Raw genomic sequence first — 16,843 nt, 5'->3', positions numbered from 1 at the left:
AATGCAAATATTCAGATATCTTATTTGAGTGTCCTCCCCTCCATCCCAGTTAAGTTAAATCCTGTTTATGTCACCTATTTGTTACATACTGGCATTATACTTGGAATCAAAACATATTAACAGCCAAGTATCCAGCCCTGGTGCACTACCCATGGGCCTCTGCTGCAGGGCTGTCAACTCTCACGCATTGGGTCACTTTCTCACGGTCTCACGCCAAGGTAGTATAATCTCATGCCAAGGTAGTAAAGCTCACGCAAAAAGCTGGAAAATGAGTAAAATCTCACGCATCGTCATGAATAATTTGTTGCTCGTTGCTCCTACCCCCCGCTTTTCACATTCTCGGCGCCGTGGCTCAAATAATCGTGCTACAAAATGAACATTGTAGTCGGCAAATCCCAGTACGTCTCTGTCTCACGCCAAGCAATTCCAAAAAGTTGACAGCCCTGCTCTGCTGTGGGGCACAGCTGTGTAGATCTCAATGGACAAATGAATTCGGATCCATGTGGCATTAGAAATAATTCTTGTGCACCTTGCCCCAAATTCTTTAGCATTCATTTGCTACTTAAAGAAAATATAGCTTAAACAGGGTTGTTTACAAATCGATGTCAGTATCTTGTCTTACTGCCTTAGTTAAATTGAATACATATAGCACTGGAGAAGCATATAAACTTCATTGTGTTTACTGAACTATAGGGTTCGTATGCACAAAACAACTTCGTAATTTTAGACCTAGTCTAACTACATTGTATGGAGATTCAACCTATGGAGAAACAACTTTTTAGTATTTACAATTTATTCTATATTATTGTAGATCCTGTTAATGACAAATACATGTAGCTTAATATTAGATGGATGCAGTTTAACTTTTGGACTTTTATAGAAAGAAAGTACGAAAAGAAAATAGTGGAAGGATCCCTCCGTAAGTTTCACCTCCATTGTTAGAACATGTCCATCTTGTTTTGTGCATACGGACCTAACTATTCACATTCATACCCTCTCATTGTTCAAATGGCTATCAGAGCACACCATTCAATATGCCCACAAAATATGAACAAAAATATATCTATTTACAGTCAGTCATAATAATACTCTAGGGAAGGCGGAGACATATGGCCACATGACGCCGCTCTACTGTTGTCACGTATTCTCGTTTCTCGCTGTGCTTTCTTGTTTCACTATGTCGTTGACTTGGTCAGGAAGCTTTGTAGGATCTGTGAGTACTGATGTACGCTTGCTTACTTTACGTAAAGCCGACAGCACCACTGAAACACACAAAAGAACAAGGAAAAGGTCAAGGTTTACCCAATTTCAATACAGTATCTACAATGATTTAATCTTTCCTTACAGAAGTCAATATCTGAGGATGAGCTTATGAAAATCAATATTGAGTGTCATCTATCTTACATCTTCAGAGCAATAACATGTGCAAGCATCATCAAATCAGTATGAATGAGGCCTTACTACAGTATCTACCAGCGAGCTAACATAAACATGACTTCATTATGAAACAGCATTCTGTGCTCATGCTCATGAAGACTATGAATCATAGTGCACAGAATGCTGTTTTGATGCTTCATCAGCAGATCAAGATTACCGACCTACTGGTATGAGTGTGGGCAGGTTCAATAAGCAAATTTGGACCCAAACGATCCAATAACCCAATACACCTTTTCAGCTGATCAGAAGTTAGTTCAGAAAGATGTAATGAAAACACCACAACCAATCACACACTGGCGACAGCATGTTTGATGAACGCATGGGATGGTATGGTTGTTCACACCAATCTTGTTTCACATTGAAGTTATGTGATGCTGTGTTTTGAAGTACACGGTGTTCACTGTGTTGTCAAATACACATTCAAATCGTACATGTTTGGCGTTTTTCATAAAAGTCCATCTAAAAATGTCTATTGGTTCAATAAGCCAATTGGGATTCCAAAACATTCCTAATACGGAAACATAGACTAGCATGAACTGCAGTAACACTCCGTGTACAGTTGGCAAGCATAGTGAAGACTGTTTAAAATACTATGATTATTAATTACAAACTTACATGTCCGGAGTGCCCTAAGTCTACAGTGTTCTTCTATCCATTCTGTGACTGCCGTGTCAAATCCAGTGGACGGATTGTCACAAACCGCATTGAGGTATGAATCAAATAATGGTCGAACAATCAGGCTGAACTGTGATAACTGAGGTTCAGGAAAAAAACACAAGTATACTGTATTTCTGTGGACATTTTCTGTCAAATTTTTGTAGAAGTGTTGGACACAATTTTTTTACACAAGTATTTTTGAATGCCACACAACATGGGACATAAGCATTTCTAATCCGGTGCATATGAGATCGGAACAGGGAAGGACTGCAGTTGCAGGTAGGCAGTGGCTGCGCCAAGGGGGGGGGCAAATGCCCCCAGTCAAAACTCTTGCCCCCCTGTTTCCCCCAGTAAAACCCAAAATTACGAAAATTTCCACTTTTTGCTGCAATTTTGCGCAAAATTTGTTGATTTTGCCCCCCCCAAATTCATTTTGCCCCCTCAATGCCCCCCAAAAAAACAATGGGTGCCGCCACTGCAGGTAGGACTGCAGTTGCACATGTAAAAACAAGCTTTTGGACAATACACCCTTGTATTCATTTCACCTGCAGCTGTGGACCCTTGGATTTTATACAATCACATGAGTGTGTCTGTGCATTTTTGTATGCAAATAATGTGCTATTCCAGTTGAAACCCATACACCCACTATTGAAAACATGACCTTAATATCCTGCACAGGGGTTGTAGATTTCAAATGGAGTCACCCATCCAGGTAACCACATTTGAAATTCACACTCCCTGTGTGGGAGATTAAGGTCATGTCTTCCATAGAGGGTGTATGGATTTTAATTGTAACAGTCCAATGTTAAATACAAGAAAAGTAGATGGTCTGTAATGTTGGTATACGCTGTGACAAAGGATACAATCCAGAATTTCCAGTTTGCACCAGATCTCTCTGTAATATATGTATTTAACATGGCTTGCAGCTGTCTGTCATTTCTTGCATTCACTGGAGCACCACTATCTGGTAATTCATCTTGACATTTCCTGTTGAAATCAAATCAAAAGTAGTTATAGCAAGAACAATGTAAGGAATGCAATGGTCTCAATACACAACCCTTTATAAGCCATGCAAATATCAAGGGATTCAATGGTACTGATGCATGAAGATTTAAGACAATTTACAGGTCCAGGGACTGCCTTTAGACGAGAGCAAGAGCAATAGCTCTCCACTGCTCTCCTTAAATATGATATAGGAGAGTGATTTTTAGCTCTCCTTAGTTGACCATTCTCTCCTTACATTCTATTGTAAATGCTCTAAACAGCTCTCCTGGAAGGAACCAGAAGAGCTATTTAATGCTCTCCTGCAAATTTAAAAAGACAGTCCCTGCAGGTCCCAACACAATCTTTCTCTTGTTTCAACCAACTACATCCCTTCCCAAATCAAAGTCTTTTCAAGGACTTCTAAAGCCCAAAAATGCAGTTTTCTTGAAATTGACCCATGCACCTGAAGCAATCACTTTGATGATACAAGTTGTATTAGGCGTACAGCATTAATAACAGATCAGGCATAAACCTGATATCAGGTCTTGCCGTCTAGATTTTAAAGGCGAGTGGTTAATCACTCGCTAGCATGATTCTAGGAGAGTGGTCAAATTTTCACTTTCTACAGAATCGATTAAATGCCTGATTTTGGGAGATTCGCAGCGAGTGATATTTAGTGTCTATGGTGACTGGAAAATCGCTCACTAGAAATCGAGTTTGGGCGAGGTCTCGCTCTCTCTCGCCTCAAACGGCAAGGCCTGTGATATTGTCTCTATCATTACTTCTTGTTCTCATCAATTATTCATGTGGATGTCAATGAGACAACTTTAAGACAGGAATTTGCTGGAAGGAATAGTTCTTTAGTCTTCTGGTATATTAACAACAATAATAAGTTGCCAAAGTGCTTTTTACCAATAACTTACTCAATCTCATCGTTAAGTGTTTCTATTTCATTTTGCAGTTCCTCCTTCTTTCTTTTCATGCCACTCAAATCATCTTTTAAGCAGATGATGTGTTCATGAGCTACAAAAATAGAGACAGAAAAAGAAAGTTATTTCAAAGAACAAAATCAAATCTACAAGTTACGTTACTTTTTGGGGGCATTGTAACATTTTACATTACTTCTTTTGGGCATGGTGGAGCAGCGATACAGGCTCTGCATCGGAGGATTTTGAGTTTGAGCCCCCTCAGAAAATAACAAGTTATTTTTTGTGTACGCCATAACAAATACACAAGAGAGTAAAGATACTAATCAAAAGAAACACAACACTGAAATTCATCGTTACTGTGTTTGTTAAATTCTATAGGCTTTATATTAAGACCCGAGAGTCTACAAAATAGTAAATTTATTTTGATTGTTCTGAGACTTCATTTCAAATTGCTCTGCATCAGATGAAATTGCACCACAGCTTTCATTTTTTTAATCCCAATTTCACCCATGGGTCAAAATGTCCCTACCAGCTCCTAGGTTGCTAAAATGTTTTAGCCTGAATCGTAGATCAAATAATCAAAAAAGCACCCAATTATTTTCTGACCCATTGGTTTCTATGGGAAAGGAAACTAGCATAAGTGGCAAGAGCCAAAGTTGAAAAGTGCCCATTTGTTTTTTCAATTTGTTTCTATGGGACAGGAAATTGTCAAAAGTCATGGGGAAAATCTTCAAAAGTGGCCCAATAAGACTACCAAATCATGAGTTTGGCAACCCTGACCAGGCCCCTGGTTATATACTCTGCAAACGTCAATATAAGAGTCACAGTTGATTCACACAAGAATGGCAACTGGCACACAGGTTTCACCATACTTATATAACCTTTTTACATAAGAGTAAATAGCCTCTATAAATAGCTAAGATTACATATCAGTAATTGGATATATCTTACTGCAAACAAGTTACATAACATCACACTTTCTTCTTATTTGTTGCAACACATAGTTGAACTTCTTTCTTTTCACATTATGCTTGTGCAATGTGCAGCCCCCATGCAGTTAGTAAAGATTTCACATAAAATTACTTATACATTTTTTTAAACCTAGAAAACCTGGATAAATTATACTAATACAGTATTATGCTAATGTATCTGTGGTAATCAGGCCACAGCACCTTCCATCTAAAGTTACATTAAAATTACAGTTGACGATGTTTTATAAATTACGTTTTCAATTTTTCTCTTTTATTCTATACAAAGAAATCAGTAGTCATTTACTTAGTACACCAAATATAATGACAATATTTATTACTATGCTTTTGGGGTGTTATAACTTTAAAAATTGTGCTTCAACTTTTAATAATATTTCTGTTGTTAACCATTAATTAAATATGGAATATTCAATGCTTCTCCTCTTTATTTCATAGCAGGAATATAATTCCAAATTAATTAATGTTGCATCAAACAATTTCAAACCTTCACATGTCAATTTTTGCTCATTTCTAACTTCTATCATCCATTAACAAACTAATCAATATTACATATTCCCCATGTTAGTATATCTATGATTGGCTCCATACCTTTCACCAAGAGTGTAGCAGTGCTAATCTTTGTGCCTTCTGGGGTATTGCTTAAGCCTGGAATGAGAACCTGGATTTCATCTAATCCTGTTTGGATATTGAGCGGCGTTTGTGCTCAGATTTAAGATGCTTTAACCTCCGTCTTGTTTCCTGAAAGATGAGATTTCCAAAGATGTGTAAGCAGTTTCATGGTTTGAAATTATATGATTAAAGGCAAAATTTATCATGTCATATATATGACATCTTCCAATGTGTGAAAAGAGATACAGAAAGTGATTTAGAAATAAAGGCAGAGAGTGAACAATAGAGTCAGACATAGGAGAGACAAAGACAGACAGCCAACAAGAGACAAAGAAGACAAAATGTACCTTATTATCTCTATCTGTATTGTCAGGGGTCTTCTGTCGTTTGGCTTTCTGATTTGGGAACTATTGGTGTGGAGAGGGAAAAAAACATCAATGAGAACAAAATTATTTTGAGAAAAGAACAAAATTATTTTGAGAAAATGTTACCACTACTATACTATGTTTGTTTCTTTTCACAGGAATATTACATTTTCAAATTGGATTTGTACTCACAAGAAAGGGGGAAATGACCTCTATATATACATACACATTGTTTTAAACTTCAAATGGTCATTGTACATATTAAACAAAATCACACTATTAAAATAGGTGGCTAAATAAATTGACCCTTGAGGCAAAGTTTCTAACCATTGTTTTTGTAACATTACTAACCTCAAATTCATTCAATTCATTGTGAGGAGTTCCAGGTGAAGAAGCTGCACCTGGTAGTCATGATGATGATGATGCGGTTGACAATGAATACCATTGATTCACAGGAGAGAAATAATAGAATAAATAATGGGAAGAAATAAGCAAAACAAATAAGTTAGGATTGATATAATATGTTTGGACTGCAAGCAATCACACTAGCATCACAACATTCCTCATTTGTTTTCAAGTTATTTTTCAGCATTTTTTTTTAAAGATCTATGCTTGAAATTTGAATGAAAAATTTGCTAAGATAAGTCATGAGACAATTCAAGATGTTTTTCCAACAAAATTGCTTAGAATTTAGAAATGGATTTTAATCTGTTGTTTGTAGTATTGTATTCAACCAAATTAGCACCCGGGTGCTTATGTCAGTCATGGGAGTGGTGCATATTAAAATAAAATCTTAAAATGGGAATTAATTATGTGCATAAATATTCCAAATACAGTGTATCTGAATTTTAAATCATCATATTCCTATCCCTGTATAGTTTAGATGGAAATACAATTTTGATGTTTGATGGAACTAAGCTGTACAGTTGTGTTCAGATGGGGGCGCCCACTCAAATTCCATTGAGGGGTACAATTAGGTTGAATTAGGGTGCTAATTAGGTTGAATACGCATCGTAAGGCTGCAAATAATGTTCAAGCATTTATTGACAACAAATGAGATATATTTCTTTCTTCTCCTCACAATCAATGCATGCCAATGGCCTAACAAATAACAAAATAAAAAAGGTTCTCTTTACTGCTTTAAAATCATCATGAAAACAATTGTAATCAGGCAAAAACTGATATTAAGAAATAATCTGAAAAATGGTCACAGGGAAAGATAGAATTGTAAACATTCAAAATTTTCATATGAAAGGGAGGATAGGAAAAAAGAGAGAGAAAAAGAAAAAAAGATAACATTGTGATTTGGCTACATTTATGCCAAAAAGCATATGACTATTGTTAAGATCATCTGGTTCAAATTTAAAATGTTTTCAATGGATTGGCTAACATCTGTAATGTGACATTGAAAATGAATCTCTGAGCCGATTCTTCACAAAGGACTCACTAGTGCAAACCTTTCAACAGTTTTCAACCTTAAATTCATTTGACTGGCATGAAAAGGGCAAATATTGTTGGGGCATTTTTGAAATTAAGTAATGTTAAAAAAGAAAAATATATTGAAATTGAGTTACAACAGAGATTAAAGTCCAAGCATCAATTACATAATTATTACACACACAAATAGATTTCCCTGTGCACACAATAATCAACCCCCAAAATATTGGTGAGAAAAGCACTCATTTGAGGTTATTTTCTACAACAAATGGAACAAGTGAAAACCACGGCGCCCGACACCACGCCAAGCAGATATACTTGCCGCTAAAGCAGGTACAACAATATACATGTAGTCGAGTGGTTAGATTTATTTAGGCTGAGGCGAGGGCAAAATGAACGACCCCTCTGAGTTACTCACTAGACGAGCGGTCGACGGATAGCTCGCCGATGACACAAAAGCGCCTCCCGGTCTGCCGTGGATGAGGGACTAAGCATGCCAAGTTCCTTAACATCAGACTATGGAAACACATTGTGGGGGGAACGAATATGTGGCGGTTAGATTATCAGGAAATGCGGGGTGTTTACTAAGTTACACTTACCTCACGGTATCTTCTGAAATGCTGTAATGTAGCAATCTATGACTAGGTGTCATTAGAATTACACTTGTTTCCCAGTCCAAATGCCAACCATGAATACTACCAACAGGCAGGCCAGATCATTACAAGTTGCACCATGGTTTATCTCATTGATCTAAACCAATTACTCATCATTACCAAAATGGACTGTGAAATAAGCTTAAGTAAGAAGTTCAAGGATATTCCACTGGCTTCAATTACTGGCTTATCTCGCGCGTTTTGATGTGATGATAATGCTATCTTAGCTGCGTGGAATTTCAATGATAATGCAATGGAATATCCTTATCACTTGTCATGAAATACACAATGCAATGCAAATACTATGATAATCCATGGTCAAATTTAAGGCATGTCACTGACCGACCAGATTTCTGATTGTGCAAATTGAGCTTAATTTGGAATCACCTGAACACTGCAGGTGAATATATAATTAGCCATCAGGAATCACCACTTCATGGGAAATAGTAAACTATGCATTGCATTACTGTATTTAGCATTAATTCTATACTTACGAAGTAAAAAGAAATAAGAAAGAAAATGGAGAGTTGACTTCTTGCTTTCATGCAATTTTCTCACAATAATCTGATTACATTGAGGTTTTGGTGATTCAACCATTTTTCCTCTGCCTAATGTATATTGGAGTAGGCTCAAAATTGAACAACGGCCTATCAACCTTATGTTTCACTACCCGAGAAGTTAACCTCCTACCCTAGCTTTACTCTATGAGATAACAAGATATAAGGCAAGATTGCCCAAAATGGTCAAGTATTGCCAAGGCTTATTTAATTTGCAGCCTCCCATTTCAATATCCCCTTTTTATGTTAATTCTGTGGCATCACACAGGATCAATTCCATAGCATATCAAATAAGTTTGTTTCAAAATTGATCTTTCTATTCAACAAGAACAGACATTTTTGTTAAATTTTAAATCTGTGTAAATAATAAAAGCAACCAAAATGAGTGGATATTAATTCACATGTCAGCTATATGAAATCAACTCTCCAGATTTATAGTAACAGAACTGAGAGCAAACCCTCCTGGGTTGGGACTGGCGAGATGGACTTCTAAACAGTTTAAATTAGTTTACAAATATGAGAGGGAATAATTTGATTTTGCTTTTGTTGGCATGCATAATCTACTCACCGTGTATTTACCATGCAAAAATACAAATAATCTACTAGTTGTGTCATTGGTTTACAAAACAAATAAAAATAAAGAAATTTGAACTAAAATATCAAAAGAAATCTATAAACAGAAAATAAAAAGCACTTAAGTGCAGACTTATAATTACAGAGACATTAATATTTAGAACCAATGTTTCCAATTTTTGAGAACTAAAGCTATAATTTTACTTAAAAATTTTATGACATGGTTGTAGAACAATGTTTGAAAGTGTAACGTGCCATATTATAAGGGGTATAAATTTCAAGTGGTGTGGTCGCTAGTGCGGTTGTCAACATGCATTATGTTGACAACATTAATATCCCGACATGTCAACATAAATTCAAAGATGTCAATAAATATAGAGACAAAGTCAGTTTAGCTAGGAAGCACCCAAACACTCTCAGTCTGCAGTGCCACATAGTATTGGTACTTATTTTGCTGCTAATGATTGCCTGAACAAATGGGGATAGTATCAGATGCTAATATACACTGGATATTCAACCAAATTACAAGTGATTTCTTTCAATTTGTGAGTAGTTTGAACCAATTTTAATGTCTCCCCGCTCCAATCCCAAATTCATGTCGACATGTCCGAATAATTAAATTGAAAAAAATTCATCTTGACAACAGCACTAGTGGTCGCGATTAAGATCCTCAGGAAGGCTTGCTGAAACAAGTGTAATATGACACACAAACACACCCCACAAACATAAAGCACATACCACGTAACAGAAAGTTTCCACAAATTTCTTGCTAACATATCCAAGGTCAAATAATTTATTTTGCATTAGTGTGAAAATATGTTTAATTTTGGTGATTGAGGGTTGTTTCCCCAACAATTTTGATATGTCACACAATTTTGACTTCTGGCTTTCCCCTTTCCATCATAGGTCCACATTTCACATTATTTCATCTATTGTAATCAGCTACCAATCTGTATTAATCCGATTCAAATGAAATGCAGAATTGGTACAAACAAAATGTATACTAAAGTGGAATCAAATTCATCCAATCCCAATACTCTGTAACCATGGTTACCCTTTGAAAAATCAATCACTTTCATGCATTGTGGATCAATAATTTACTGCTATATGGCATGTGCTTGTTATAGGCTTACTACAAAGAAATGATAAGGGAGAATAATGCCAGTATTGTGCAATTTGCTTTCGAATTTGCAATATTAGCAAAGCAACAATTAATGTAAGTGTTTTTAGACCTTGAACACCTTTGCTCTCCCTTTTCAATTTCTCTGGTTTATTTACACAGATTCTTATTAAAATAATTTAACCTATTTAGCCTGATGGTTTTCTTTTCTTCACTTCATTCACTTCTTTCCTTTACGTGTGGCTTCTTTTACATAGGTAATTGTTGATTATGTCACTTGCAATACACTGGACCATATGCAACTGAAGATCAAGAATTCAGAAAACCATCATGCAAAATAAGTTTACAATGGTACAAGGTGTATGGCTCTTCATTTGGAATGATCACATACAAGAAAATGATATTCTCTTTAAACCTAAGCCACAAGCACCCTCATAAAATGTTGTATAGCAGTGCAATTTCAACTTTTGAAATACATGAGACTAATAAATAACTTCTGTCATTCAGATGCCAAGATGTAAAGAAGCCAAATGCTTCAAGGACAATGGGGGGTCCTTATGTCAAAAAAGTAAGGCCTCTGAGTATTTTTTGTGGGCTTAATTTCTTCTAATACTTAAGATCACAGCTGCAGAATAAGTGATATATTTCAATTTGTAAAAAAGATTAATGAACATCTTTTCAAACATTAGATTGATTTAAGTATGTATGAAATGGCCCCACTACACCAAGTGAGGAAACCAGGTTACCAGGTTTTTCACACCATCTGCCTTGTCAGACTGTCAGCCTATTAAACCATAACACAGTGCATGCTTACTCTAGCATGGTTGGTTAAGCAGTCTAATAGCAGAAAAATTGCCTTGATTCTGTACATTTTTTTAAGTCTCAGGTCATATTTTCCTACAATACATGTATATGAATATCGAAAAAAAGAAAGAAAAGAATTTCAATGGAAGAGCACACCCAGATTTTGCATTATGATATGTTTTTTGTTTTACTGAATTGATTCATCCCCGTTTACCAGTTTATTATAAACAAGAACATGTTTAAAAAGTATGTTTTACAGGGGAACCATGTACAAAGGAATAGGGAGCTAATTTGATTTTCTGGGTAGGGCCGGATTTCTTTACTACACCTGTTGAAATTTGCAACTGCTATCAACTTACAGTTTAGTCTTACAACATAAAACTACATCACAGCAAACAAACACAAAAATCAGCTGTGATCATTTTACAAAACCACCTCTTTTTTTGTGTACAGGTTTTAATTCCATCCTCAATACATGGACATCGCACTCAGTCTATATAACCCACCCCATTTTTTCATATTGTCTTATCTTCATCACATTTTTAAGAACATGCAACTTTAACTTTCAGTGACTTCAAGTCCTATAAATACAAACTCAAAATAAGGCACATACATAGGTGAATCATGCACCGAGGCAGCTTATGGCTTTTGTTGTTCTTTTGAGTTCTTTTTTTGGGGAGGGGGGAGGGGTGGTTTTTTTTATTATGTCAAGGCTAATTAATGATCAAAAGTTGCTCCCGCTTGAGGCTCTACAAATCCTAGTAAGAAGCAACATGTTGAGGAAAGGCATTCCAAGAATCGGGAGAAATGATTTCTTGCCATTCAGGACCTTTGAAATCAGGCAGTTTTGTAAATTGCTCTTTAAGCAAAGTTATACAACAGTAGTTTTTCAATTCTCCCCAATGAAGAGACAGGCAAATAGGACCATTCAATCTGTAAGTTAAAGCCACATGTTTATTAGTATTTCTCTTACCTTTCTTGCTAATGCAGCATGGAGGGATGATTCTGGATACAGGGAGGAAAAGCTGCCATGGGGACTAGTTGAATTGGAGTGGCTGAAATTACCATCACGATCTGAAACAATTTATCATAAATTAGTATGGACATGATTCATCAAACACCAACATGAATCGTATTAGCAAGAGTTGAATTGATTATACAAATGATACATTTATGAATCTAGTAGATACATTGTGTACTCCTAATTTAGTCAATCAATATTTCCATAAATTTAAGAAGTTAATATAGGATCATATTAATTCTGCCATTAGTATACTATATTTTTAGCATGTGTATAAAAGATAAGCAATTAGTTTAGCCCTTATTCAAACCTCGTTTATTTGTTTTGGTTGGGGGTGTAATAGCCCCAGAAGGTGTCCTTGCTCCTGATGGTGTCCTTGCTCCTGATGGCGTTCTTGCCCCTGATGGCGTCCTTGCTCCTGATGGGGTTGTCGACCCTGAATTAGACGCTGAAGGTGAAATGGCTTCAAATTCCATTGTATCATCTCCTTGGCCCCTCAATCTTTGTGATGGCTCACCACTGCTGAAGATAGGTTTATGATTGATTGTAACAATGCCTTGTGAGGAGTCTATGGCCATAGGGTTATGCGAGGCATTCATGGCCATAGGGATTGCAGGTGCCACATCGGTTAGCGATGTACTCTGTGCCATCGTCCAGTGTATGGTGCCAGGTGCCTGGGAAGTAGCATCATTCCAGTCTGCTGTGCATATCGGTGGAATCATCCTTGATGGAGACATAGGTAGTTGATAAGCTAACACATCAATAGCCTCATTGATTACTCCCATTACCTCACATGATGGGCGGTTTGATGGGGTTGGACTCAGTGGCTCTACTTTAGATATAGTATTTGATACACTCTGTGGAGAGGACACAAATAAGAAATGAAACAATAAAAATAAACTCTTTGGGAGGGGAGAAATACATACATATTATGCCTTTGTATAGTGCCAATTCATCAAGATCACAGCGCTGCTGTTTATACAAATATCAGAATGGTTTTACTTCCTCCAGGAGGTAACCTTACAGTGCACTTTCTGTCAAGACTTAGATTGTGAATATCCAAACAGCACTGGGACAGATTGTGGGTCAGGGGTAACACCCTACTCTTTACCAAACTGACTGGGATTTACATATGGCTCCCTGTACATGGGACTATGTACATAGAAATATGTTCATTATCTTTTCAACTTACATGTGATGGTTCTGTGGTTGCAATAGGTACCATGCTATCTACTTCTACATTTCCGAGAGTTTGAAAACCTGATGTGCTGGTCATCTGAGGCAATGTTAGATTATAGTTGCCTGTCAGTGCCTGCATAAGACTGGGGGCTTGTTGTTGATGCTGTATCCCATTTGGTTGAAAACCTATTGCAATATTACTAGTTCCTTGTGTGCCACTATTAGCTACTTCTGCCAGTGGGATAAAACCAGTTCTTAAACCCTGTGATGATGTACTTTGGATCATCATTGGCTGTTGGCCTGATACTACAAATGTGGATTGTGGGTTTGTGGTCACATAGACACCACTTGTCTGGTGGAACAGCTGCTGTTGTACTTGCTGTTGATGCTGCTGCTGTTGCCTTTGCTGATGTTGTCTGTGGTGATGTTGTCGTTGTTGCTGCTGCTGTTGCTGTTGTAGCTGTTGTTGCAACTGCTGATGTTGTAGCTGCTGTGAGGTGTCTGGTTGTGTGGTAAAATTAAGATTCCTGACCACATGTGGTGCAGAAGGTTGAATGGAAACAGGGAATACACTTGTTGCTTGTGGATTAACAACATTTTGCAGCACCTGTTAACAGAATGAAACACAATCATTTGTATGTGACTTGGCTTCACAAACAGGTAACAAACAACTGAATGCAGGGGCGTAGCATGCAGGTGGAGGAGGAAGTCTATGGGCCCAAGAAAAAGCAAATATGGGAAAGGGCTGACAAAGGAGATGTTGAAAAGGGCCCACACTATTCCTTGTCCATGGGCCCTGAGGCTCTTGCTACACCTCTGACTACATGAATGGTGGAAAATATGCATTGGTTTTGAATCTGGTTCTCTTTAACTAACAAAGATAATCACAGTGGATATGATATATTCAGCTTTCTACTTACCTTATCTGTTCCCAATGACCCTAGCTCCATTGTTTCTTCTAAGCTGTCACTTTCAAGGAAGCATGTTGGAAAATCAGATGATACATTGAAGTTTAGAAGCTCTGATTTGGTGGGTGTCTTCATCAGGATGTCTGCAAGAAGTAATATTATCAAAAGTTAAATCAACTGTTGAATAAAACTAAAATATTTTTTCTCAAGTTTCTATGCCCTACGCTCGTCTACAAAAAAAAATGGTGTTTTCCGAAGTTTATATGCTCTTCTACAAATTTTAATTCCTTCATTCTCGCAACAACAACAAAATTACATAAATTTAGTGTTAACCAACAGGTTTTTTTCTGTTTTCTTCATTTTGTGAGTCAAATCAATGATTTAATGTGAAATTAAGCACAAACAGAGCTCATTATGCATCTCTGGAAAAAGGCAAAATTATTTCGCAGTTTTGATGTAAAATACAAAATCTTTAGATTTTCTAGTGAGAACTTCAGGCAAATCTGCACTATAGACATTTGACCATTTCTGCATTCTATATAATGTGCTGTAGCTATTGCAGATGGGCTTCTTGCACTAAGCTTTTGACTAGTCTAACACAAATGATGTTGCTAACTGCTTAAAATCATCAAGTAAACCTTTCTAATTTAGAACACATATTAAATATTTCCTTCATCTAAACTGATCACCATGCTTTTAAACTGGGTACTTAATAGCTGGTGTTCCTGCTGCAGGTCATGCATCCTTTACTAATGGATACATGTGTGAAAAACAGCTGATCAATCATTGGGACTTTTATGAAGCATCTGCCTATACCAGGTGTAAAGTTAATTATTAGAGGGTGATTGTGTGATGTGCATTAATAGGTACTTTTCCTAAGTATAAATAATAAATAGGCACAATTTCATTAACAAGTATGCACCTTTAGGCAACCAAAAAGAAACTCTGTTCTACGGACCTATCCAATCCAGATTTTGCATTTTGGGGACTTAAGCTATACAAAATTAAAAAGCACCATGTTAAGGCTACAGTGGATTGATTTTGACAGAAATTTTTCGCATAAATAATGATGATAACCAAGTATCATTGACTGAAAATCTAAGGAAGAAGAAGAAAGGGTGCATGAGAAATACAAAAAAATACAGGACCATAATATTAGAGACAGGCAAAATTCAAGAGGAAACAGATTCAGGTCATTTTATGTTACTTTTTCAATTAACTGTGTCCTGGAAGTTGTTTGAGATCCTGGTGTATTAACTCCTCCCAGGTGTATTAACTTCTCCCAGGTGCTTTCACATTTTAAGCTTATTTAGCCTCATCTCCCCTGACTCTGTTCAATAACTCATATTCACCATCATATTAGAGGGATACCTTATATAACATCTTTAAAAAAATAAATAATGTGCAAAATTGTATGCACATTCTTGGCTCAAGCCAATGGGATAATAAAACTATTCTTTTACATTTATGTAACGAAAACTAGGAAGGGAAGTGATTCATTTGTGTTGAGATTCAGATCAGAAATGTCCAAACCACTACTTCTCCTCCATAAAAGGTCATGTAACCCAGCTCTACTTATGGCTATGAGTGAATGACCCATCATGCATGTACCTTACTTGGGCACTGACTGTAAATATTTCACTAAATTACTATTTTAGATGATTTCCACAACACCCCTTGAAATATTCGGATGATAGGTAATGCCAACTGACAAAAGTAACAATAATAACAGGATATTTCACAGGCTTTGTCACAATTGTTCCAAAAAAGGGTATGAAATGCAGGCTCAGGAGAGAGGTTTATTTTATTGTGGAATCTGTTAAACAAGGTCCTGGCTTTGTATGTTGTGGTTGTAGAGGAGTGGCTCGGCTAGGTTTACTTAAATTCACCTAAACAATAATCTGTTGAACATTTTTTAGTCTTCATCAGACTGCTTGCTTTCTCATTTGTCATTTGCACAATTTATTTAAACATCTATGAGTGTTCCTAAATGTCAGAATTCAGATTAATTTTAGGGCAGTCCCTTTCCTTAAGTATTTTGTTTTGAGACTCATCCAAACTTTTGTTCTGTGGTTAAGTTTGTTAATAACTGGGTTGCATACAACCCTGGACCAGTTGGTGTTTGCCAACAATGCGGTTATCCCATTTCCTATTTGAAGCAGGGACAATGAAGCTACACCTGGCTAGCAAGGGGACTAAGTGTGCATCCTGTGCTCCATACAAACCATGTTTTTTTTCCTTTGTGGTTATTATGGGGTCTTACCAGTAAGAGACTCCAGTGTATCCATGAAGTCATCATCAAAGTCTGGTTCCAGCTGCATAAGGCCTGGTTGGATGATATCAGCATTGTATACATGTTGTGCTGTAGAATTAAACAGTGTATATTAGTTAATGCCAAGGTGAATAAGAAATTTACAGGGGGGAAATGGACCAATTCAAAGGCACAAATGTTTGGAAAACAGCTTTAAGCTATTTATGAATCAAGGTCAAAGGAAAGTGTTTATGGGATACTACTTTTACTAGGGGACCCATCAAGCCAAAACGGCTCTAGAAAGATTGAACCATACACAAGATGTACTTGACAGAGCTGAGAGGTGTTTTAGATCAATTTGAAGGTGCGG

The 16,843-nt window shown here is 36.7% G+C and overlaps 1 protein-coding gene across 1 annotated transcript in view; it reads right to left on the bottom strand.

Annotated features, from left to right (window-relative positions):
- Positions 1 to 406: 406 nt before the first annotated feature.
- The window catches only part of LOC140154693 (MLX-interacting protein-like), a 45,471-nt gene continuing 29,034 nt past the window's right edge, over positions 407 to 16,843 (bottom strand). Inside the window, 15 exon segments of the mRNA XM_072177260.1 lie at positions 407 to 1,262; positions 2,053 to 2,182; positions 2,958 to 3,081; positions 4,002 to 4,101; positions 5,585 to 5,686; positions 5,689 to 5,734; positions 5,953 to 6,012; positions 6,322 to 6,371; positions 6,979 to 6,989; positions 7,826 to 7,923; positions 12,088 to 12,188; positions 12,446 to 12,992; positions 13,328 to 13,921; positions 14,235 to 14,365; positions 16,486 to 16,584. Coding sequence (XP_072033361.1) covers positions 1,138 to 1,262; positions 2,053 to 2,182; positions 2,958 to 3,081; positions 4,002 to 4,101; positions 5,585 to 5,686; positions 5,689 to 5,734; positions 5,953 to 6,012; positions 6,322 to 6,371; positions 6,979 to 6,989; positions 7,826 to 7,923; positions 12,088 to 12,188; positions 12,446 to 12,992; positions 13,328 to 13,921; positions 14,235 to 14,365; positions 16,486 to 16,584 — 2,318 coding nt within the window. The 3' untranslated portion in view covers positions 407 to 1,137.

This window comes from Amphiura filiformis, chromosome 6 (assembly GCF_039555335.1).
Source record: "Amphiura filiformis chromosome 6, Afil_fr2py, whole genome shotgun sequence".
NCBI classification, from domain to species: Eukaryota; Metazoa; Echinodermata; class Ophiuroidea; order Amphilepidida; family Amphiuridae; genus Amphiura; species Amphiura filiformis.
This window is presented reverse-complemented; position numbering and strand designations above follow the sequence as displayed.